Source organism: Oncorhynchus clarkii, chromosome 6 (genome assembly GCF_045791955.1).
Source record: "Oncorhynchus clarkii lewisi isolate Uvic-CL-2024 chromosome 6, UVic_Ocla_1.0, whole genome shotgun sequence".
NCBI lineage: Eukaryota > Metazoa > Chordata > Actinopteri > Salmoniformes > Salmonidae > Oncorhynchus > Oncorhynchus clarkii.
In genome coordinates, this window is record NC_092152.1 from 25,629,271 (window position 1) to 25,653,450 (window position 24,180).

A 24,180-nucleotide genomic window follows, 5' to 3' on the forward strand; every position below is an offset into this window, starting at 1 on the left:
ATGGGTTAAATAAAATGCAGGTGGGTTCAAGTGAACAAATGGTTTATGGAGAATATTTGATATGTGAAAGCAGTTGAAAGACTAGCGATATGAATCCCATATCACCCGAACATGTAATCATTGTATAGTTCATAGACACACATCAAATATTTTCGAAGTTAATATTAAACTCACCAGGAACTACATAGTAGGGGTGAGTGATTCCTTTATCTTATCATGTAACTGAACCCCAAATATTGGAAGCCAAATTCAACGAGGCTCAATAACTCCCAATCAAACATAAAAGAAGCCGGTTTCCTTTGGGAGAGACACTGGTATCCTGAATATCATCACATGAGATGGCTGGGCTGAGGAGAGGGCAGCTCCACACTGGAGCCAAGTATGACTGTTCACTGGGGGAGGTGGCCCACTGAACCCCTGAACCCAGTTCTCAATGTGTGTTTTTATGTGTGTCTGCTTTCTTTCAACTCATGCAGGTCTTTATGTATACAAGTATGTATGTTGCATGTGTGTATGTTTGTGGGATTTGGTTCTATGAACACTTCCTAGCCTCCACAGTTCATTGAGGAGTGACTGAATGTCATGTCCACATTGCAGGACAGTGCTGTGCTGCGTTATGATGGTTAATAGTGAGGAGCTATCTTGTCCCCCCCCCCCCCCCCCCCAATAGAAACCACTCCTCTCAACCTGGGCCCGAGTGTAGATAGTGGCAGGAGTGCCTTTATGTTTTAATGTGACCCATTATTAAAATGTCATGCTATTCTCTCTGCTCATTTAGTATGGAGCCACATGGAGAACTACTACCGTATTTCAGTTGCATTTACAACCAGTGGGATTGTAACTCCTAGGTGGCATGTTATTACTAAATGAATGTAAATCCTTTAATCCTTAGAAACCGCACGAATACCTCACGTCTAACTAACATCTTCCCCCTTAATATGAGTTTAATAAACTGTTGCCAAATCAAATATACATAGTGTTTTGTGGTCCCGGGGGGAGAGGTGGAGAGAAAACAGACTGCTTATTTTACTGTCTAATCCCAGGATATGATCTGTCATGGCTTCCCTTTCCAACACAGCTGCCCACTGGAGCTGGCTCCAAGTCCACACACAACAGCTCATTGTGAAACCTTGTGTGTGACACTCCTTCAACTCTTAAGACTTAACTTGTTGTTATCACTGGAGCAAATAGCCAAACAATCCCGAGCTCGGGTAGAACAAGAACACTAACACTAATGGTCCTAATGATCACAGAGGCTATCCTCAGTTCTCAGTGTGTGAAGGATGCAAAGAGGACTGAGAACCTGGCCAAGAGAAATCGTTCTTGGCTCTGGGAGGTTTCATCCATGCACGAATCCATGCATATTGTGGATGTCTGTTCTGTTGCCTCAGCTTAGACTCAATAAGGGTGAGAAAGAGACAGGACAGGCCATGAGCTCATGAGTTATTGCCCTCCCATCTATAATATACTGTAGACTGTTTATGATCACCATGGCAGTATCCTGGCCAATGCATGTTCGTGTCTCTTGTGTTTCAAATCCACACCTGTGGAGACTGCTGAGGGGAGGACGGCTCATAATAACGGCTGGAACGGAGCTAATGGAATGGCATCAATAACATGGCTCCCATGTGTTTGATGCATTTCATACCATTCCACCTATTCCACTCCCGCCATTACCACGAGCCCATCCTCCCCAATTAAGGTGCCACCATCCTCCTGTGATCCACATGCACTCCTCTCTGAAATAGCTGGACTTCCTTCCATAAAATAACCACTGATAACATTGGCCAAATGATTTCAGGTGGGTCCAGTAGTGAGTTAAAGCGACAGGAGTGTTTGTGAAAATATAAATGAAATCCAGTTAACCTGTATCCTCTGTCGTGTTCCTGAGGTTAGTGAACAAAGCCATTCTCTGTGGTCTAGGCCAGAGACAGGAAGACAGACGTGGTAGACTCTTGTCTGTTGTCTGGGGGAAAGGCAAGGCAGGTGTTTTGACATTCCCGTCCAATAGGAGAACGGAGATCCATCTGGAACTGATCTGGCCTAATAGCCTGGTTCCTGGCACCCCGTCTCTTCTCTCACCGCGATGGTGGTGGCGTCTTAACCTCAAAGCAGGAGCTTGGTGACCCCTGTCTGCAAGGAGGGCTGTAGTCTGTAGTTTCCCCAACCACGATGAGAGAAACCATCAGTCAGGCGGTCTACTGGAGGGGTTCAAAGGGGCATGAGGAAGAGGAATCCCTGTAGACAACCACCAAGCTGGAGGAAGTAAAGAACAGTGCATGCTTCTTCCTGACATACCGGCATGTGCCTGTTCAGCTGAGACACAGCGGATGAGGTTTCAAAGATCCGTAGATTCTCTGGATTCCCCATGGCTCAGGCAGGGAGCGGCTGTAGCAGCACCATCAGAACACAGCATGTTCCTTGAGACACACCTTGGTCAGACCAGACAGTCTCCATGTCCCTTTGTCTAAGGCTGTGGGGAGATGAATGTCTCGGTGTCTCCATGTCCCTTTGTCTAAGGCTGTGGGGAGATGAATGTCTCGGTGTCTCCATGTCCCTTTGTCTAAGGCTGTGGGGAGATGAATGTCTGCTCTGTGTCCTCCCTGGGTGCTGGAGATGAAATAGACACCGGTTTGTGGAAGATGTAGCTCACTCTACAGCAGTTTCCTGCTCCACTGGGGACGGCTGCACATGTGGCAGACCTTACAGCTGTTTCCAGTTGTAAACTCTGAGAGGAACCAGCTGCTGAGAGGAGCCAGTGGGCCGGTACACAGAGAGGGGAGGCCTGCTAATTAAATTATCAAAGGCTTTGCTCACTCCAATCTTCATTATTCCTAAATATATGAAGATGTGTTGAATAAGCCATTTTCAGTTTGTTTTATTATAGACACAATGCAACCATAATGTCTGCCATCACGATTATGGGGTCAAATCAAATACAAGACCACAGTTGCTTGTAAAGCACTTGAAAGATGGAAAAAAGGATGGTCCAGCCAGTGAAATGAATAAGACACAGTTACACAACGGGTTATGCTCTTCTTTCTCCTGTAAAGGAGAAAGGACACAGGTTGTTTTTCTTCTGATTCATAACCACCAGCATGATTTCACCTACAGGGTTGAAAACTCAAAGATAAAAATTATACCGTTCAAATATTCTACTGTAATAGTCATGGGGGAAAAGTATACTCAGTGATGTTTACTACTGGAATTGAATGCAATCAAGCCACCCAGGGTTATTTCAGTCTCAGCAGAAGCCAGGCATTGGGTCATCTTTCCTCTGAGAACAAGATAATGAGCCTCATTTCAGTGAAGCCGCCACAATCCCATCAACTCCAGACAAGACCAGTCCTCTCAGGCCACATCTGCTATTTAAAGCCCACCCAATTTTTCAGATAATACAGAGTAAAACAGTTGATCCATTGATAGTCTTCATTTATCCTGCACAGTTGGACCTGTTTATAATCTGGAATAGATCTCTCCTAGGCTCTTGTAAAGCCAGGACAGGAGAACCAATCCCATGATTCATTAAAGGTGGTTTGCAGAAGGACAGTGTGCTGCCTTCCACTGTGAGATAAACTCCTCTGGGGAATTCATGCTTAAGAGTGCAGAAAACTGTATGTTATCTTTTTGACAGTTGAGCTGTTTCACTTTCCTTTTGTTTATGGAAGATCCCTTTGAGACATACTTTGGCGATGGAAGAATGGTCCTCATCCGCTGTGTCTCAGCTGAATAATTATTAAAGACAAAGACCAGCTTGCAGTGTTGAAGCAGACAGTTTCAGAATCAGAGATGGGTCATGAGGTCACATCCACATCCTTCCTGTCCTTTCACTCTGATTTGGTTTCCAGTATAGGTCTTTGCCAGAATGTCTATATAGCCTAGTCTAGTGTGACAGGTTCCAGACCACCCCTGTCTAGTTTGTCCTCTAGCTGTGTGGGGTGTGAGGTGTGCTGTTGTCTTGCTGAGATGATGTCTTCTTTCCTGCCAGGTCTTGAAGTGGGTGGAAGAGACAGTACAGGGCCTGAAGGTCCACCTGCTCTCCTCCAACCATGACAGTGCTCAGGAGAACCAGTGGGAGGTGCCCTTTGACCCCAGCCTGAAGGAGTTCACTGTGTCACTTAGTGGGCCAGCCCCTCAGATCGAGCTCAGGGATCCCCTTGGTACATTATGCTTTCATTATGTATTCTCACTGAAAAGATTGTCACTACTTGAGAATTCTACTATATATCCATTTAGCTGAACATCAAATGCTATTTCACATTTTGAAATTACATTGTTATGTGTTTCAATTGCTTAGGTCGCATTGTTGGAGTGGAGCAGGGCCTCACAGAGCTACTGAATATCCCAAACTCAGCCCGTGTTGTCAACCTGAAGTTCCCCCGACCTGGATCCTGGACTCTGAAGGTACTGTACCGTAGCACCTCCTGACAGGGTTGTGATCTTCCTGTATTGAGAATGAGATAACTGATTTAGTCACCTCTGATGTACAAAACAACAACTGAATGACCCCTTTCTATGACCAGGTGGGCTGTGGTGGCCGCCACACTTTGAGAGTTACAGGGGTCAGCAATCTGGACTTCCGGGCTGGGTTCTCCAGTATACCAGTGTCTGAGTTCAACTATACCAGGGAGAGACCCATCAAAGGTAATGTGTACGTGTACTTTTACATCTTTGTATGTATATGTGATTGCATTGAATAACATTTGGCTTTCCTCCCCTTTTATAGGAGTTCTAGCCCATGTGTTACTGAAGTGTACAGGACTGAAGCCACCAGGTCAGCTGAGTCATATGGAGTTAGTGTCAGGGTCAGGACGCTCCCTACGCACCCTCCCTGTGCCTCTGCCCTCTGACAGGGGCAGCCGAGGACTCTGGAGTGTTCCAGAATTTCGCACTCCTTCCCAAAGTTTCTTCCTCAAGGTGACAGGGAAGGATGTGGAAGGTTACCGCTTCCAGAGGTTGTCCAGTGTCTCCTACACAAACATCATCCCAGGTAAGAGACCCTTCTCCTCAGTCTCCACCCTACTGTCTCACAGACAGCCCTAGTCCGGTGTGTGACCTCTTCCCTCCTCTCCTTTTTGTCTTGAAACAGATCCCCCAGCGGTGAGCATGCCCCTTGTGGTGAACAGCTTTTATATGCAGCCCGCTATGATTGGCTGTTCGGTAGAGAGCGATGTTCCCTATAGGCTGAGGTTCACCCGGAGTGGAGTGTCTCTTGGAGAGGATAAGTTGTTCCAGTGAGTATCTGTCTCTTCTGTTCGTTGAACACACTAAGACACTAGACTTGGCAGCTTCATTAAATAGTACCCGCAAAACACCAGTCTCAACGTCAACAGTGAAGAGGCGACTCCCGGATGCTGGCCTTCTAGGCAGAGTTGCAAATAAAAAGCCTTATCTCAGACTGGCCAATAAAAAGAAAAGATTAAGGTGGCCAAAAGAACACAGACACTGGACAGAGGAACTCTGCCTAGAAGGCTAGTATCCCCGAGTCGCCTCTTCACTGTTGACGTTGAGACTGATGTTTTGCAGGTACTATTTAATGAAGCTGCCAGTTGAGGACTTGTGAGGCGTCTGTTTCTCAAACTAGACACTCTAATGTACTTGTCCTCTTGCTCAGTTGTGCACCCGGGCCTCCCACTCCTCTTTCTATTCTGGTTAGAGCCAGTTTGTGCTGTTCTGTGAAGGGAGCGTTGTACGAGATCTTCAGTTTCTTGGCAATTTCTCGCATGGAATAGCCTTCACTTCTCAGAACAAGAATAGACTGACGAGTTTCAGAAGAAAGGTCTTTGTTTCAGGCCATTTTGAGCCTGTAATCGAACCCACAAATACTGATTCTCCAGATACTCAACTAGTCTAAAGAAGGCCAGTTTTATTGCTTCTTTAATCGGAAAAACAGTTTCCAGCTGTGCTAACATAATTGCAAAAGGGTTTTCTAATGATAAATTAGCGGTTTAAAATTATTAACTTGGATTACCTAACATAACGTGCCATTGGAACACAGGAGTGATGGTTGCTGATATTGGGCCTGTACACCTATGTAGATATTCCATAAAAAAATATGCCATTTCCATCTACAATAGTCATTTACAACATTAACAATGTCTACAATGTATTTCTGATCCATTTGATGTTATTTTAATGGACAAAAAATGTGCTTTTCTTTCAAAAACAAGGACATTTCTAAGTGACCCCAAACTTTTGAATGGTAGTGTACATTAAATAATGCCGACCTCTGGCGAGAGGAATTCACTGTGTCTCTGTGCCAGAGAGGCTAATTTGTCAGTGCTGTAAGACAGTATCCTGTTCCCATCATCATTCACCTGCCAGCTAACTGTTCATATGTCTCAGGTTCTCTGGCAAAGCATCATGGGAAATTCCGCATGCCTCAGGTGAGGATGAGGGTCCGTACGAGTGCATCGCTCAGAGCAGCGCGGGACTGGGACGAGCCCTCACACAGCTGACTGTGAGAGGTATGTCAGCAGAACACACACACACACACACACACACACACACACACACACACACACACACACACACACACACACACACACACACACACACACACACACACACACACACACACACACACACCACTTCAAATATATGAATAGCATTTCAAAATACTTATCTTATTTATATATTGCTGATATAAAGTCCACTGATATAAAACATGTCATTCCAAATGTTTACATTGACAGTAAACTATGTCTGTACTTTTTAGTCCCTGCTGATAGTGTGTTGTTTGTCTCACTGTGTTGACTGTGTTGACTGTGTTTCTCATGAGACAGAGCCTCCTCCGGTGCTGAAGGCCCCAGTGAATGTGAGCTCTACTGTGGGTGCCGTGGCTGTGCTGGCCTGCCAGGTGGAGGGCTCCATGCGCCACAACCTGACCTGGCAGCGGGCAGGACTCAATATCCTGACCCGCTCCGGAAGGGTAAGGGTCTTGCCCAACTCCTTCCTGGAGATCAGTGGGTTGCGGCCCCAGGACGCCGGCCAGTACCAGTGTGTGGCCACCAACGCCCATGGAGACAGCCGAGTCACAGTGTGGCTGCTCGTCCCAGGTACTGTAGCTCACCGCACCCCAACCGCACCGTACCGGTTATCTGCTTAAACACTAAACACACCAGGGCCTCCTCCATACCTCCTCCAGGCCTCTGGCATCTGCTTTTCATTACTGCCTTAGTAAAAGGACTTATCCACTTCTCCAGAAACGCTCCCAGTCAGAACATGTTTCAAATCAGCCCAATTGATGCAAGTTGAAAATTGCAGGTTCTATCATGGGCATGGCATCAGATGCTTGAAAATGCGTTTGAAAACCTCCAAACTAATTTGAAACATGTCTCTGACTGTGATCCGCTGGGATCATGACGTCAGGCCCTCCCTGTTAATCCTGATCTGCCCCCAGACTAGCAGAGGTTCACCACAGTTTAGCCATGATCACCCCTGCCTGTAATAAATTACTTATCATAAAGCCATGACTGGGACTTGAGTCATCAGCCCTTTACTATGGATCCTCTCTATCTCTGTAGAGGCCCCTTCTGTGGTAGTCAGCCCCCAGAGCCAAGCCTTCTCCAGGGGGTCTGAGGTCCACTTCATCTGCACAGTGTCCGGCTCCCCCACTCCGCAACTCTTCTGGAGTCATGGAAACATCTTCCTCACTAATCAGCCAAGGTAAAGCAACTCTCAGCCCACTCAACACCTACACCACAGCAGCTGCAGAGACTTGTTTGATTCCTTTTTAAATGCCTACTATGAATATACAAATGTCACATCTTGTTTGCTTCATTTTATAGTTACATCTAACCACAAAACTATATTATTCCAGATTTTTTGTACATTTACATATGGCTGCCAATAAATACATTTTCAAAAGAGAAATGCCTTAAGCAATCCAAACAGTTCCTAGGACAGCTAGTGATGAATTTCACTGAGACATCTGCATTTGTGATCGTCTAAATCAACAAACATTAATTCCTGTGACTGATGTCTGTCTTACATGATACAGGATGGCTATATCCAAACATGGTGGCCTTACAATCAGAGATGCCCTCCCTGAGGATGCTGGGAACTACACATGCCTTGCAACCAATGAGGCTGGAACTGCTAAACAGACTGTGTCTCTCAATTATGCAGGTAGGTAGAGATGTCGTTACAGCCCTAGTCCTACCGTAGGTCAAGCGAGACAGCTCTATAAAGGCTATGACAGGTTCTCTCTAGACTAGTTCAACTCAAGATTATCTTCCACTGTTTCCCCGGGCATACATTTTCAGAGTAGGGTCACTATTGTATGGTTTATGTGTTAGAAAACTTTGTTGAGTGCTGTTTGAATGAATTTCTCTCTGATCCATGGTGTTTGAGCTATGTTGTCTAGCTGTGAGTAGAGCTCAGATTGACAGTGGCATATTTCCTCCTGTCTTGCTCAGTGGGTTGAAACTTCCCTGTGTGGGCAGGGTTGACAGTCGTCAGGATGTATTTTTAGCCTTGCTGTCAGTGAGTGCTTGACAGAGGGCACAGCACTGATGGACCATGGCAGCTTTTCCCTGGGGTGTGCTTGTATTATAGTCACTTTTGTCTGGGAGTGTCATTTTGAACAACACTGGTCTGTCAAGACACCATCATGCCGGCTCGGGCTGGATGCATCGTCTTATCCGTTCAGCTGTCTCCCTCTCTTGACTACTGTAGCATCTGTCTCTGTCACGTCTCCACTGACGTACAAGGCGTGTGAAATGTCAGACAGCGCTACTTCTATTTTTACCTCCTGCCTGGGCCGCTGCCAAGTAAATTTACAAAATTAATTTCACATTACTTTGCTATTCTGATTATGTATAGCATTGTGAACATGTCTGCCAATTTGGTAGATAATTAACATGTTTGGGTCATGTTTATTATTTAAACTCTATCTTGGTTTCCCTCCCGACAGAGGAACCCAGTATCTGGGTGGTGAAACAGGTTGTGATGGTAGCAGTTGGAGGTGATGCCACTCTGGCATGCCAAGCAACAGGTGTCCCCCCTCCTCTGGTCAAATGGTCCAAAGGTAAATACTGATCACTGAGTGATTCGTTGTGATGTGATAACTGTTAGGTTGATATTTGAATTCATTAATAAGTCACTGTGTCTGTGTGTAATTTTCTTGTTTTTTCTCAGGTGATCTGCAAGTAGGCTCAGTTCCTTTTGCTGAACAGGACGTGCATCGTGGGACGCTGCAGATCCGAGGGGTGCAGGAGAAGGATGCCGGGGAGTACAGCTGTGTGGCCAGAAACCCGGCTGGAACCTCCTCCGCGACCGTTATTCTGGAGGTTGGAGGTGAGGGCCTTACTGAATTAATGCTACTTTCAGATAACCAGTAATAATGGCAAGGCATTTCACCCTTTATATAAATAGTATATAAAAAGGATATATTTAAAAAGGACATATAACTACTCTACTTAAAATACATAAACAGTCTGTATTACACTTTTTTTTACACTATTTGTGTATGGAGAGCTTCACGCTGATCTCCCCACTCTTTCTCCCACAGCGGCCCCCCTGTTCTCAGAAACCCCCGTTGACATGATGGCAGATGTGGGGGAGAATGTCACCCTGCCCTGTGTCGCCCATGGTTTCCCATTGCCCAAGGTTACCTGGCGTCGAGATGATGGGAGACCGATTCTCACTAACGTAGACAGCAGCGGCAGCCATGTGCAACTAGAAAAAGGGCATCTCCTGATCCAGAGTGAGTCTTTATGTCCCTTTCCCACTATTGTTCTTTACAATATTTCACTATCCCACCATTGCATTCCATACCAAAGCAGCAGGCTCCAAAGAGACCAGAACCTCCATTGGCGCCAAGTGTGTGACTGGCACGGCTGACGTTCTTTGGGTTCATAAATATTGAAGAGGTGGAGCCCCTCAGATCAGATTCAGTAAACGTTTTCTTAAGAGAGTGAGCGTAACAGGATACAGCTGGCACTGCTGAATAAATAGAGCGTCTCCCCTTTCTCCTGCAGTGAAGCAAACTCAGGCACTTTGAGGGCCTTAGAGATCTGACAGAGATTTCCATGTTAAATCAGGGTTGAGTCGAGTTGGAACTGTATGATGTGGATATAATATCGTTTGGACCATGACTTTAGCTTTGGCCAGTGAGGGAGGGGCGGAGGGGGGTGGAGAGAGAGAGAGAGAGAGAGAGAGAGAGAGAGAGAGAGAGAGAGAGAGAGAGAGAGAGATTGATATATCCACAGCATAGATCCTCAATATTTATAGGCTGGGTTATTTTTTATTGGCGAGGGAGAAACAGTAGTATTTGCATGGAGAAGTGGACTTCCATCCATATTAATTCATGTGTCAGATTCTGCATGTAGGCTAAATATTGTACATGCATGAACCACACCACTTTCACTGTTGACTCTTCACATGGGTTGACATCAGCCATGTAGACACTGGCAATTTAATCATGTTTCCATCTGTCATCATGTGTTCTAAGTAGAATATACTGTGTAAGACATGTTGTATGGGCAGCTGTACTACTTTGCACCTAATTGTATTCATCCGTTTTCAATGAACCCTAATGACATTATAATTAAACCAAGATAATGCCAGTAGACGGTTGAAACAAAGTTGATGAAAACTATGTCTTGTTAGCATGCACTTGTCAACTCTAAATACATTACTTCCACATGTTACCTTTCTCATACTGAGGTTTGCATGGAGATATATTTCCATCCTATAGAGTGCAATCCGTATATATATTTGGTCATGATAACAGTATTCTCCCCCTGCTATACGTTGGTCCACAGGTGTCTGGTTGGATGATGAAGGCGTGTATGTCTGTGAGGCCAAGAACCAGTTTGGAACCATCAGGACTGAGGCCAGAGTCAGTGTCAGTGGACTGGGTATGAGCTAGTGTTTGTGTTCAGTCTTACCTTTCTCTGCTGATAGATAACACTAGTATCCATTGCTTCCTCTCCCCATAATAGTTTCAGTTTGATCCTACATTATTTTTTCTACTGCTGCTTTGTATCTCTGTCTGTCTGCTCATGTAACGATATCCCCCCTGCTTTGTCCAACAGAGCCCCCTTTTTTGGCACATGGTGCACCAGTCATCACCACTGGGATTGGTCAGTCTCTGAGCATTCCCTGCATGCTATTGGATGGAATACCCCTGCCAGAGAGACACTGGACCCACAATGGAAATGAAGTGAGGATGACCTGTCCCAAATAATCTTACAATCTTACTACCTCTTGCAATGTGTGTTTATCATTGTCTTTTTTAATCCATTGCTGTTCCCTAGCTGCGGCTGAGTGGCAGGACATTCCTGAGGAGTGATGGCAGCCTGTACATAGAGAGGGCACTCCCAGAGGATGCTGGGACGTATGTTTGCACTGCGGTGAACATAGCGGGGTCAGTCAACATATCTGTCAGCCTGGAAGTCCATGGTGAGAGGATAAACGATTTACAGTATGGTCAATACAGGGCTATAGCAGATTCTCTAGTGTCATGCAGGTTGACGTTTATTGAGGGGAACTGAGGAACTAGATGAGCTAGCTGCAAGGTCAAAATTGTCTGCATCGTAAAATTGCATGAAAACAATAAGTCGGTTTTTGGTCTTAATTTAAGGTTAGGGTTAAGCATTAGGGTTAGCAGTTTGGTTAAGGTTAGGGTTAGGGTTAGGTTTAAAATCAGAATGCATGACTTTGTGGCTGTGCCAGCTAGTGACCACTCTGCAGAGCTGCCTCCAGTACATGAGTCATCCCAATAAATGCCCACCTGCTATAGTCATGGGGTCATTTAATGATCTTAAGAACATGCTGACAATTAGTATGGGAAAACAACCTCTGAGTAACTTGAGCACCCTGCAGTGTTATAGTTAAGACTGCATACATTGATGAACAGTCACTTTGTCCATAGACAATAATGACAGACACACACACAGATTAGGGTTCATCAACAAGTTGTAATGAAGAAATGTCTTGAAGGCTGATGCTGTGAGCTAAATCCAGTGATAATTCTGCCTCCATGGTTGTCCATGCTCAGTCGACAGCTGTACTTGTGACCTACTTTTCCAGTGCCCCCAGAGATCAGCGCGGGTCCATACCACTACATAGCCAATGAGGGTGTGGCCATCACCCTGTCATGTGAGTCCAGTGGAGTTCCCAAGCCAACTATTGTCTGGTCCAAGGTAGGATGTTATGCTTTCTGCTCGGAAGCTATTCTTTCTCTAATGATGGTTTTGGCTCCATCTCTCGAAACACATATGACAAATGGCCCGTGACAAATCGTGTAATTTAGCACAAGGGAATCTAGAGGGGATTATAATCACAGCCCATCTGTCTTAAAATGAATGGCAACTAACATCATGTTAATAACCTTTAAACTAATGTAACACTTGTTTATATATTATACGGCTGCCTGTGTTAAGGAACGTTTTTTCATAGCCTTGTTCCATACATTCTCAGATTAGTGCACTAGAGCGAACTAAATATATATTCTTGTCAGATGAAAGTGAGTCTGCAAAAGCCATATTGTGTTCAAAATGGAAGTGTGTGTGTGTGTGAGTGAGTGAGTGAGAGAGAGAGAGAGAGAGAGAGAGAGAGAGAGAGAGAGAGAGAGAGAGAGAGAGAGAGAGAGAGAGAGAGAGAGAGCATCTATTTAGTTTAATTTGGGAAGGGGGCTCGGCTCTGTAATTATAGCAGGCATCAGAAGTGAAGTTGGGTTTTGAACCTTTGGCCTAGATATGTGTCCCAGTGCAGGTGAGATTGTGTATCTGGGCCCGGGCCTCATTCTGCCTGCTCTGCCCCCAGGGAAGGGAGCCCCTGCCCAGGGACATGTCCTCTGCCCAGTCAGACAACGATGGTTACCTCCACATCCTCAACCCCACTGCAGAGGATGCAGGCATATACATCTGCACAGCCACCAGTGCAGTGGGCTACGCCAGCCGTGAGATCCAGCTTAGTGTCAACAGTAAGCGCTGCAAATGTACTTACTGCAAAGGCTGTCCAGTGCCTGCAATGTCAATGGCCTCTCTTCAAAGTGTTTCATTGATAGAGGTACCGGTACGGTGTAAAATATATCATGTTTACTTTTCCCCCAGCCAAGCCTAAGATCGTAGGTGTGAGCAGTCAGGAGAACACAGTTAAGATGGCTGCCGAGGTGGGCTCTGAGGTCATCCTCCCCTGTGAGGTCCAGGGCAGTCCCTCTCCCCTGGTCACATGGAGCAGGAATGGCCAGCCCATCCCTCCAGTCACTGCCTGGTAAGAGGAAGTCCCATCTCCCAGTACTGGTCACATAAGAGCGTAGCAGTGAAAATGGTAAATAGGCAATAAAGGGCAAGTTTCTCACCATACCAAGGCGATTACCTTACCCCTGACTTAACTAACCAACTCCTTTTTACAAGGGATGTTGATTGAAGCCGGCTGCTATCCAAAGCAGCCATTAACGGTTGAGGAATAACAACTTCTCTGAGGAATAACATCTGGTTCCACACATGACTCTCTCATGCCTGGGTCTGTGGTCGCTCGGTACAGACTTCACTGTCTGGTGGTGTCTGTCTGTAGGGCACAAATTAGAGACTTACTGGCCATGACCTGTCCCTGGAGGAACTGAGCAACAGTGTTGAAAGCTATGGTTGTGGTAGAATGAGGATGATTCATGTGGGGCCAGGAAGGAGAGAGGGAGGAGAGGAGGGGTGTGCTGACAGGAAGAAGGGAGGAACACTGATGGAAGAAGAGACAGAAGTAAAGCCTGTTTGACGTTTGGCTCCCCTGTGGATCTCTTGCCATAAAAGAGCATGTTGACTCTCTACCAGCCCTGGCTGTCTGATGAGAATAACACACATCCACCAACAACCCTCTTAGCCCTCAGCCACAGGAGAGGACAGATGCATTCTCTCCATCCGGGAGTCTATTTACCCCCATCCCCTGGCCCAGCCGGTGTGAGCAGGGGGAGCTGATTGTTGGAATAACTCAGTCAGTGGGTGTTCTGAGTGTCTGCTGCCTTAGCCCTGTTCTCTTCCACCTCCTCCATCACAAGCCCCAGTGCTGTATATAGAGAGAGCTAGCACAGCTGGAGAGGAGAGGAGCACTAGTGCTGTATACAGAGAGAGCTAGCACAGCTGGAGAGGAGAGGAGCACTAGTGCTGTATACAGAGAGAGCTAGCACAGCTGGAGGAGAGGAGCACTAGTGCTGTATACAGAGAGAGCTAGCACAGCTGGAGAGGAGAGGAGCAGTAGTGCTGTATACAGAGAGAGCTAGCACAGCTGGAGAGGAGAGGAGCAGTAGTGCTGTATACAGAAAGAGCTAGCACAGCTGGAGAGGAGAGGAGCACTAGTGCTGTATACAGAGAGAGCTAGCACAGCTGGAGAGGAGAGGAGCAGTAGTGCTGCATACAGAGAGAGCTAGCACAGCTGGAGAGGAGAGGAGCACTAGCCCACACTGTGTCAGTTAGGGAGGCTATGGAGCTGCACTCAGACCCCTCTAGCTCAATTTGTCCCAGTCAGCCTGTGTACACAGATGAGTGTAAACCACAGTGGGGAGTGATGTGGGGAGATGGTTGGGACTGTGTGTTGGGTCCATGTCTCCAATGTGTGCTCGGCTCCCTGCTCTCTGCTAAGGTGACTTAGACACTGATTGCTGAGCCAGTCATTCTGTTTCAATGATGTATGCTACAGGTTGGGTTTGAAGCAGTAGGGGAGCAGAGTGGTACGGCAACATGTGCAGTGTTGAAGAGGAGTCTTTGTGGTTCTAGATCGTTTTCACTTAAGCAAACTACATTTGAGTTGCTTAGCAGATACACTTATGCCAAATAAATCTCAGAGCACTGTTTACATTTGTGCATTTCTGCAGCTGGGTAGGTACTAAAGCAAATAGTTATGACATTCTGCTGGGGATTTCAGTTCAGTTGAGAAGTTTAGTTACTATTGTGCAATATGAATGGTATTACAACAGCCAGAACTACACAGGCATGCACGGTCACATGTATACACACATACACACATATATTCACAGAAACACCTACAGGGTTGCACATATTCAGTGTGACTCCTGACAGTGTTATCCCAGCTTGACCTCTGACCTCTTTCCATGTCCAGGTTCACCGTGCTGCCTTCCGGCTCTCTGAAGATCACTGATGTCCGACTGGTTGATAGTAAACTTTACACTTGCTCAGCAAAAAACCCAGCAGGCAACGTGTCTATCAACTACAATTTACACATACAAGGTACCTCCTTATGGATAGTCACTTTGTAGAGCCTGTTTCACTTCACTGTTCAAGATGCTGTCGTGCATCTAAGACCCAAAATGCTAAACAGACAGATAGATATCATGAGAAACAAACCTTGTTTGTTTGTTTCCCAGCTAAACCCAAGATCCAGGCAGCTCCGTCCCTGCTGAAGGCTCTGATAGGCCAGACAGTGGTTCTGCCATGTGTGGTTCAGGGGGAGCCCAGCCCTGAGATCAGCTGGTTCCACGACGGAAGTCCTGTCTGGGCCAAGGACACTGCAGCCCTCAAGATCCACAGGGCTAGCCTCACTGACCAGGGCATCTACAGCTGTGTGGCCAAGAACACTGCTGGACAGGACACCATGGAGGTCAAACTGGAGGTGCTAGGTGCGTCTCTAACTTGAGGGATCTGATTGATCAATGTGATGCAGCTTTTCTCTTTCCTAATACTGTACACCCATGTATCCTTTTGTCAGCTGATAACACCCATTGCCATCAGCACTGAAAACTAACTGAGCCAAACCATTACATGTTAAAAGAAGTTCACACAGCAAGAACGGTAATATTATAGGTAGAGCAGATACCTCCAGGTTTACATGAGAGTGGTGCTGAGCGATTAACCAACATTTAAACAACTAATTGACTGACTCCGGTTCAACTATTTGAATTCCATTTGTTGTTTTTTTCCCCTTCTGTGAGGTCAGTGCACACATTGCAGTTTCTCTAGAGATAAATCAAATAAAGCCCGAACTGTGCGATGTAGTAGGGAGTTGTAGTTTCCAACAGGCCAATATTCTAGATAATTTAGTGCAGAAAATGTGGTAATTAACTACAATCAAATCAAATGTTATTGGTCACCTAAACATATTTATCAGATGTTATTGGTCACCTAAACATATTTAGCAGATGTTATTGATCACCTAAATATATTTAGCAGATGTTATTGCGAGTGTAGCGAAATGCTTGTGTTCCTAACTCCAACAGTGCAGTAGTATCTAACAATTCGCAACAATACACAAATCTAAAAGTAAAATAATGGAATTAAGAAATATGTAAATATTAGGACGACTAAAATACAGCAGAATAGAGTACAGTATATACATATGAGATGAGTAAAGCAAGTATGTAAACATGAAACATTGTGTAAACATGATGTAAACATGATTAAAGTGACCATAATCCATTGTGCACCTACTGTACTTGTCACCTCTGTTTCTTTTACGGCTGCTACATAAAGGAGACAGTAGAATGCACGACCGAGAGAGATAGAGAGCGGTTTCTTGCGAGGTATTTCTACCTGGAAATACCTGATCTAAGTGATGGATAATTGGACTTATTTTCTTTGAAGAGCTACTAAAATGGTGATTTTTGTCAGACAGCGTAGGCAGCAGCTCTATAGAGAGATGATTACTTTGAATTAAATAATAAAGTCATCAAATAAAACAAATGGAACATACATCATTGAAATAAAGTAAAGTCATGTAATGTGAACATTTGGTGGTTATTAGGCCTAAGTGGTAAGCGGTCACTATCATCATGGGACTTTTATTCATTGTTTTGTTCTGTGTTGTTACGCCATTCAACCCACGTAATGCATACTGCTTTATGTAAAAAAATAAACATCTAAATGTGAAACTGTGATATTTAAAAAAAATAATGGGGCCAAAACCGAATCCATCTCAAAAAGCACTAATCGCTCAGCACTACATGAGAGAAAAATGTGTCCCAGTTCAAAGACAGAATAGACAAGGACAGTAGTCTTTAGAGGTGCTTTCTCTGGAAACACAGCACCATAGTCAGAGTGCAAGCAGCCCTATAAACCCCATTCTATTTGACCAGTGCATGGATCAGTCTGTTAATGTTAGGGGGTTGATTGAGGTGCACTTTGACCTTAGAGGTCAGCTTTAGCTGAGGGAAGGATTAGAGGAAGCCAGAGCTGCAGGTTAACGAGTGAGTATGGGGTATAGGAGACATGACTCACATTGTCACAGGCCAGAAGCACATCTTCACCCTACCCCTAGGATTAACCCTCACACTGTCTTACCCTAATGCTCCTCTACCAGAACCTTCAAACAAAAATGAAGACCATATCTTGTAAAATTCTCAACCTAACTTTTACACTTATGATTAGAGTAGCCCTGGATTTATATAACTCATGATGCTGAATAAACCCTTTACATTATACATACAAAAGTATGTGGACACCCCTTCAAATTAGTGCATTCGGCTATTTCAGCCACACCCGTTGCTGACAGGTGTATAAAATCTAGCACACAGCCATGCAATCTCCATAGACAAACATTGGCAGTGGAATGGCCTTACTGAAGAACTCAGTGACTTTCCTTTCCAATAAGTCAGTTTGTCACATTTCTGCCCTGCTAGAGCTGTTATTGTGAAGTGGAAATGGCTAGGAGCAACAATGGCTCATCTGCGAAGTGGTAGTGCCGCCGAGTGCTGAAGCGCGAGCTCCAAACTGCCTCTGGAAGCAACGTCAGCACAATTACTGTTTTTCTGGGTTTTCATGGACGAGCAGCTGCACACAAGCCTAAGATCACCATATGCAATGCCAAGCGTTGGCTGGAGTGGTGTAAAGCTCTCCGCTATTGGATTCTGGAGCAGTGGAAATGTGTTTTCTGGAGTGATGAATCATACTTCAGTATCTGGCAGTCCGACAACGAATCTGTGTTTGGAGGATACCAGGAGAACGCTACCTGTCCAAATGCATAGTGACAACTGTCAAATCTGGTGGAGGAGGAATAATGGTCTGGGGCTGTTTCTCATGGTTCGGGCTAAGCCCCTTAGTTCCAGTGAATGCGCTTGTGCACAAAGGTCCAAACAGAAATGGTTTGTTGAGATTGGTGTGGAAGAACTTGACTGGCCTGCACAGAGCCCTGACCTCAACCCCATTGAACACCTTTGGGATAAATTGGAACGCTGACTGCGAGCCAGTACTAATCGCCCAACATCAGTGCCCAACCTCACTAATGCTCTTGTGGGTGAATGGAAACAAGTCCCTGCAGCAATGTTCTAACATCTAGTGGAAAGCCTCCCCAGAAGAGTGGAGGCTGTTATAGCAGCAAAGGCGGGACCAACGCCAAATTAATGCCCATGATTTTGGAATGAGAAGTTTGACGAGCAGGTGTCCACATACTCTTGGTCATACAGTGTAGCTTATTCCCTGTGTTGTCATAATGCTCTGTCCTTTATCGGTTCCACAGAGGCCCCGTCCTTCGCAGAGGCTGGAGATGCCATCATGGAGAAAGTGTCTAACAGCAAGGTCACCATTCCCTGCCCTGCTGAAGGTAGGATAAGATTTATGATGTACAGTATGTCCGTTTTACGGGAAACAGATACACGCTAGAAGGAAACATACAGTGCAAGTCTGGTGTCAGACAAAACACACATTTACACAGCCTGACCAAAGTGAACAGATCTAGAGAATCTTTTTCCAGGTATGTTTGGATGAAACCGTTTTGGCTCCATATGAGATGCAGGACAAAGGTGTGGACTTATCTAGCTACTGTACCTTCAAAGCATTGCTCTGCTATCTCCAGAGGCTTTCATTAGTCTGTGGAAACAATTGTGTTTCAATACCCCTGCTATCCTAATGGTGTGCTTTCATTAATTTGTATACTGTTTCTTTCTCTATTTTAGCATCTTGGCAAAGGGGGAGGTAGCACTCAGCATGGCTGAGAAAGGGTGTGTGTATGTGCATTATTTCTTATGCGTGGGCCCATTGAGCTTCTTGTTGACAGGGCACTTAAATAGGTGTTGTTTGTATGGAGCCGTGCCATGGTAACGGGGCATGTTTGAGAAGGTGAGGAGTAGGCTAATGTGGACACATCAACAGCTGGAACATCATTCTGCCTTTTCCCTCAGCGGGCCACATCTGCTTTCCTCTTCGCTCTGCGAGGGGACCTGCTGGGAGAGGAATCCTAATTACAGGCTGCTGCTGCCAGATAATGGACAGAGATGTTTGTGGTGCTCCTCTGCTGAGGAGCTGGGTCCACTGCCCCTCCCTGTAGAGCCCACACTGTTACCGGTACTGTTACAGGGCCCTCACAGCGAAGCTCGCAGGCAGCCACAGCTCCAGGCAGGAAGCTCTAGGTGTCTGGCTAAGGAAACTAGGAGACAATAGCTTTTTCATCCCCCATTGTATCATAGAAATGTGTCTGTCTGTGTGAATGTTGGATGGCAAGATGAAAGGAGATTCTGCCATCAGGAAATTATTATGTTTTACCAACAGGAACACTTAATGCCCCATAATAATGGAAGTACTTGTTTAAAAAAGAAAATGAAAGAGATAATGGAAGGAAGCGTAGTGAACTCAAGCAGATAAATACAAGAAACAGGTTTTAATTATTTTAATCTAAACAGAACATCTGTATTTCCTGCCAGCAGTGAGATTATACATTTGAGTCAGTGCTGTAAAGTGTAAACATGTGCTCCGCGTGGGACCGGGTGATAACATTACCTTTGGTTCCTCTCTGTGGTTCCTCTCTGTCCCCTCAGTATTTTTGGACGGGGGATGAAATATGTGTTTAGTTTCCCGTACAGCCTTCTCTCTCTCTTGTGTTTGGATATGTTCTGTAAATAGAGATGGGACAGGGATTTACTTCCTTCTTTGCTCTTAATGCAAAAAGCTGGACTGGATGTCTGCACAGCTATGTATGTCCAGTCCTATTTATGTAAGAGAGACCTCAGACTGGGGTATATCGGGTACAGGTGCGCCCTCCTAACCCCGTTCCGTCCCGTGCTCCACCTCTATTTCCATCCCAGACTCCTGCCACTGCTCCCGGCCCTTTTCCCCATTGTAAAGCTCCAAACACATCTGTTTCAGGTGCCTATACATCACATCAAGGCTTAGAACTTCTGGCCCAACCACTATTCTTACTGTCCAGGGTCCTCAAGCTATGATTCTGGTAGTAAATCACGACACTAACACTTTAAATCAGGCATCTACCAACATATTGTGTTTGGCGTTCATGTGCTACTTTCTAACCTTGAAGTATCCCAGCCCACCGATAGGGCTCTCAGTCTCTATCTGTCCCGCTGTCCAACAGATACAGTGGGGCAAAAAAGTATTTAGTCAGCCACCAATTGTGCAAGTTCTCCCACTTAAAAAGATGAGAGAGGCCTGTAATTTTCATCATAGGTACACTTCAACTATGACAGACAAAATGAGAAAAGAAAATCCAGAAAATCACATTGTAGGATTTTTAATGAATTTATTTGCAAATTATGGTGGAAAATAAGTATTTGGTCAATAACAAAAGTTGATCTCAATACTTGTTATATACCCTTTTTTTGGTAATGACAGAGGTCAAACGTTTTCTGTAAGTCTTCACAAGGTTTTCACACACTGTTGCTGGTATTTTGGCCCATTCCTCCATGCAGATCTCCTCTAGAGCAGTAATGTTTTGGGGCTGTTGCTGGGCAACACGGACTTTCAACTCCCTCCAAAGATTTTCTATGGGCTTGAGATCTGGAGACTGGCTAGGCCACTCCAGGACCTTGAAATGCTTCTTACGAAGCCACTCCTTCGTTGGCTGGGCGGTGTGTTTGGGATCATTGTCATGCTGAAAGACCGAGCCACATTTCATCTTCAGTGCCCTTGCTGATGGAAGGAGGTTTTCACTCAAAATGTCACGATACATGGCCCCATTCATTCTTTCCTTTACACGGATCAGTCGTCCTGGTCCCTTTGCAGAAAAACAGCCCCAAAGCATGATGTTTCCACCCCCATGCTTCACAGTAGGTATGGTGTTCTTTGAATGCAACTCAGCATTCTTTGTCCTCCAAACACGACGAGTTGAGTTTTTACCAAAAAGTTATATTTTGGTTTCATCTGACCATATGACATTCTCCCAATCTTCTTCTGGATCATCCAAATGCTCTCTAGCAAACTTCAGACGGGCCTGGACATGTACTGGCTTAAGCAGGGGACACGTCTGGATTTGAGTCCCTGGTGGCGTAGTGTGTTACTGATGGTAGGCTTTGTTACTTTAGTCCCAGCTCTCTGCAGGTCATTCACTAGGTCCCCCCGTGTGGTTCTGGGATTTTTGCTCACCGATCTTGTGATCATTTTGACCCCACGGGGTGAGATCTTGCATGGAGCCCCAGATCGAGGAAGATTATCAGTGGTCTTGTATGTCTTCCATTTCCTAATAATTGCTCCCTCAGTTGATTTCTTCAAACCAAGCTGCTTACCTATTGCAGATTCAGTCTTCCCAGCCTGGTGCAGGTCTACCATTTTGTTTCTGGTGTCCTTTGACAGCTCTTTGGTCTTGGCCATAGTGGAGTTTGGAGTGTGACTGTTTGAGGTTGTGGACAGATGTCTTTTATACTGATAACAAGTTCAAACAGGTGCCTTTAATACAAGTAACGAGTGGTGGACAGAGGAGCCTCTTAAAGAAGAAATTACAGGTCTGTGAGAGCCAGAAATCTTGCTTGTTTGTAGGTGACCAAATACTTATTTTCCACCATAATTTGCAAATAAATTCATTAAAAATCCTACAATGTGATTTTCTGGATTTTTTTTTCTTCTCATTTTGTCTGTCATAGTTGAAGTGTACCTATGATGAAAATTACAGGCTTCTCTCATCTTTTTAAGTGGGAGAACTTGCACAATTGGTGGCTGACTAAATACTTTTTTGCCCCAATGTAAATGTAGGGCCTGCTTTTTCCAGTCTGGGACACTTTCCCATTCAGCCCTTCCTGTAGGCGGGGGCGCAGACAGAAGGCACTTTTGTTTCTGTCAGCTATAATCGATAAAGAATCCTCTCACCACCCTCTCTGCTATCTTTACACCCGCAGGCTCACCCCCTCCCAAGGTACGCTGGTTCAAGAACGGTCTGGAGATACACCCTGACCAATCAGAGCTCTCTGTGGCACAGGACGGCTCTCTTGTGATTGGTTCAGCATCTGCCAGTCACAGTGGGGACTTCACATGTGTAGCCAGCAATGATGCAGGCTCTGTGGAGCGGAAGACCCGGTTGAAAGTGCATGGTGAGATCTTATCAATTCCATCTTTATTCAAAACTGATGTGAGTTCAGATAACAATAAAATGTCTTAACAAAGGGACTTCTAGATGATGTCTGTCTCTCGTACTCCTCTAGTTCCCCCTGAGATCCAGGATGATGGACAGCCCCTGAACCTGACAGTCACCCTGAAGCAGCCACTCACTCTGGGCTGTGATGTCATTGGTATCCCCTCCCCCACAATCACCTGGACTAAAGACGGGCAGAATGTGAGTCACCTACCAGGCATTCAAATACACTTCTTAAAAACACTTTTTTTTAAAAAAACGTATAGGTAGGTAGGTATAGGTTGTGAAGGTGACCATACTTCTACTGACTTCGATGACAACCATGTTATTTGTATCTAGCAACACAGTGACACCAAGTGGTCATTTAGTTTATCACAGTCCAATATTGATCTTACAGTAACAAGCACTTACAATGTATGTCTGGCTGTGTATAGGTGGTGGACTCCCCTGGAGTGTATCTACAGAATGGGAAGAGACTTCTGAGAATCTATCGGGTCCAGACAGAGCACGGTGGCCAGTTCAGCTGCATAGCTAGTAACACAGCTGGGCAGGCCCGAAGGGACTACAACATTGTTGTACAAGGTGAGCCTTCATAGTGCTTAAAATCAAGTTGGTGTCCTACCTCTCCCATTGATTTTACATTTAAAGTTTAAGCAAAGTCAGTTGTGTAAAATAAATATTTTAAAGTACTACTTAAGTCATTTTTTGGGGATATCTGTACTCAACTTCACTATGTATATTTTTGAAAACTTTTACTTCACTCATTCCTAAAGAAAATAATGTACTTTTTACTCCATACATTTTCCCTGATACCCAAAAGTACTCGTTACATTTTGAATGCTTAGCAGGATAGGAAAATTGTAAAATGTCAAATACACGCACTTATCAAGAGAACATCCCTGGTCATCCCTACTGCCTCTGACCTGGCGGCAGTAGCGGTTCTAGCTCGTATGGCTCCCTAGGCGAATCTCTCTCCACTAATTGCATTAGTACTGTACAAAGTTAGAGGTGCGCTATTTGATAGATTCCCCCACTCCCCCTACCTCGGGCTTTCAGTGGGGAGACCTGAGGTTAAGCTAACCCCACCTTCCTCCCCGTCTTGTACTTCTGAGTGGGAGACCTTCCCAGGCAGTAGCCTGTCTAGCTCACAAACTAGAATCAGGGCACCCACTCCGACAAGGTTAATTGACCCACAGTCCCACAAGGTGACATGATGACATGACGTGCAAATGAGCGATAGCAAACCGATCGTACAAATGTCACCATACCGTCCCCTGCAAGATGCTGCCCGGGGCAGTTATGCTGCCCGTGTCGCCTATATCTAAATCCGCCATTGCCTAGCGGACTCACTAAATACACATGCTTCATTTGGAAATGATGTCTGGGGGTTGGAGTGTGCCTCTGGCTATCCGTAAATTTAAAATACAAGAAAATGGTCCCCATCCTGCGCTGGTGTCACTAATTTGAAATGATTTATACTTTTACTTTTTATTCTTAAGTTAATTTTAGCAATTCCAGGTCTAAGTTTGAATTGCATCCTACCATGGCCTAACTTTTCTCTGTGTGTGTGTGTGTGTGTGTGTGTGTGAGTTAGCCCCACCAGTGATCTCGGGGATGTCCAGGGTACAGGACCTGTCAGTGGTGTCAGGACAGGAGGTAGAGTTCCAGTGTCGGGTCAGTGGGCGCCCAGCCCCCAAAGTTGAATGGAGCCGGGATGGAGAGTGAGTCTTTCTTGACATTGACACTTGTGCATATAGCTACTACCCATCACATTAAATTGTTTATTCACACTCATATACAAATGTAGGATCGTAATTTGATTACTCTTGTGTTGCTGAGAATTTTCCTGCACGGCAGGAAATACAAACTTGTAGTGTATTTTAGTTTTAAAAAGGATTCTAAAGTTTGTAATTTCCACTTTGAAATTTCAGACTTGATTTG

The 24,180-nt window shown here is 45.2% G+C and overlaps 1 protein-coding gene across 1 annotated transcript in view; it reads left to right on the forward strand.

The window, feature by feature from the left end:
• LOC139410868 (hemicentin-1-like) overlaps nucleotides 1-24,180 on the forward strand; it is a 63,096-nt gene that overhangs the window by 4,983 nt on the left and 33,933 nt on the right. The window contains exons 5-29 of the mRNA XM_071156469.1: nucleotides 3,989-4,160; nucleotides 4,298-4,404; nucleotides 4,524-4,644; nucleotides 4,727-4,990; nucleotides 5,090-5,234; nucleotides 6,346-6,467; nucleotides 6,786-7,058; nucleotides 7,527-7,668; nucleotides 8,003-8,130; nucleotides 8,918-9,031; nucleotides 9,142-9,300; nucleotides 9,515-9,709; nucleotides 10,770-10,865; nucleotides 11,043-11,170; nucleotides 11,265-11,409; nucleotides 12,040-12,152; nucleotides 12,775-12,934; nucleotides 13,065-13,224; nucleotides 15,061-15,188; nucleotides 15,326-15,577; nucleotides 18,409-18,492; nucleotides 22,007-22,198; nucleotides 22,310-22,440; nucleotides 22,674-22,821; nucleotides 23,834-23,960. Coding sequence (XP_071012570.1) covers nucleotides 3,989-4,160; nucleotides 4,298-4,404; nucleotides 4,524-4,644; nucleotides 4,727-4,990; nucleotides 5,090-5,234; nucleotides 6,346-6,467; nucleotides 6,786-7,058; nucleotides 7,527-7,668; nucleotides 8,003-8,130; nucleotides 8,918-9,031; nucleotides 9,142-9,300; nucleotides 9,515-9,709; nucleotides 10,770-10,865; nucleotides 11,043-11,170; nucleotides 11,265-11,409; nucleotides 12,040-12,152; nucleotides 12,775-12,934; nucleotides 13,065-13,224; nucleotides 15,061-15,188; nucleotides 15,326-15,577; nucleotides 18,409-18,492; nucleotides 22,007-22,198; nucleotides 22,310-22,440; nucleotides 22,674-22,821; nucleotides 23,834-23,960 — 3,806 coding nt within the window. The remainder of the gene's footprint in view (nucleotides 1-3,988; nucleotides 4,161-4,297; nucleotides 4,405-4,523; nucleotides 4,645-4,726; nucleotides 4,991-5,089; nucleotides 5,235-6,345; nucleotides 6,468-6,785; nucleotides 7,059-7,526; nucleotides 7,669-8,002; nucleotides 8,131-8,917; nucleotides 9,032-9,141; nucleotides 9,301-9,514; nucleotides 9,710-10,769; nucleotides 10,866-11,042; nucleotides 11,171-11,264; nucleotides 11,410-12,039; nucleotides 12,153-12,774; nucleotides 12,935-13,064; nucleotides 13,225-15,060; nucleotides 15,189-15,325; nucleotides 15,578-18,408; nucleotides 18,493-22,006; nucleotides 22,199-22,309; nucleotides 22,441-22,673; nucleotides 22,822-23,833; nucleotides 23,961-24,180) is intronic.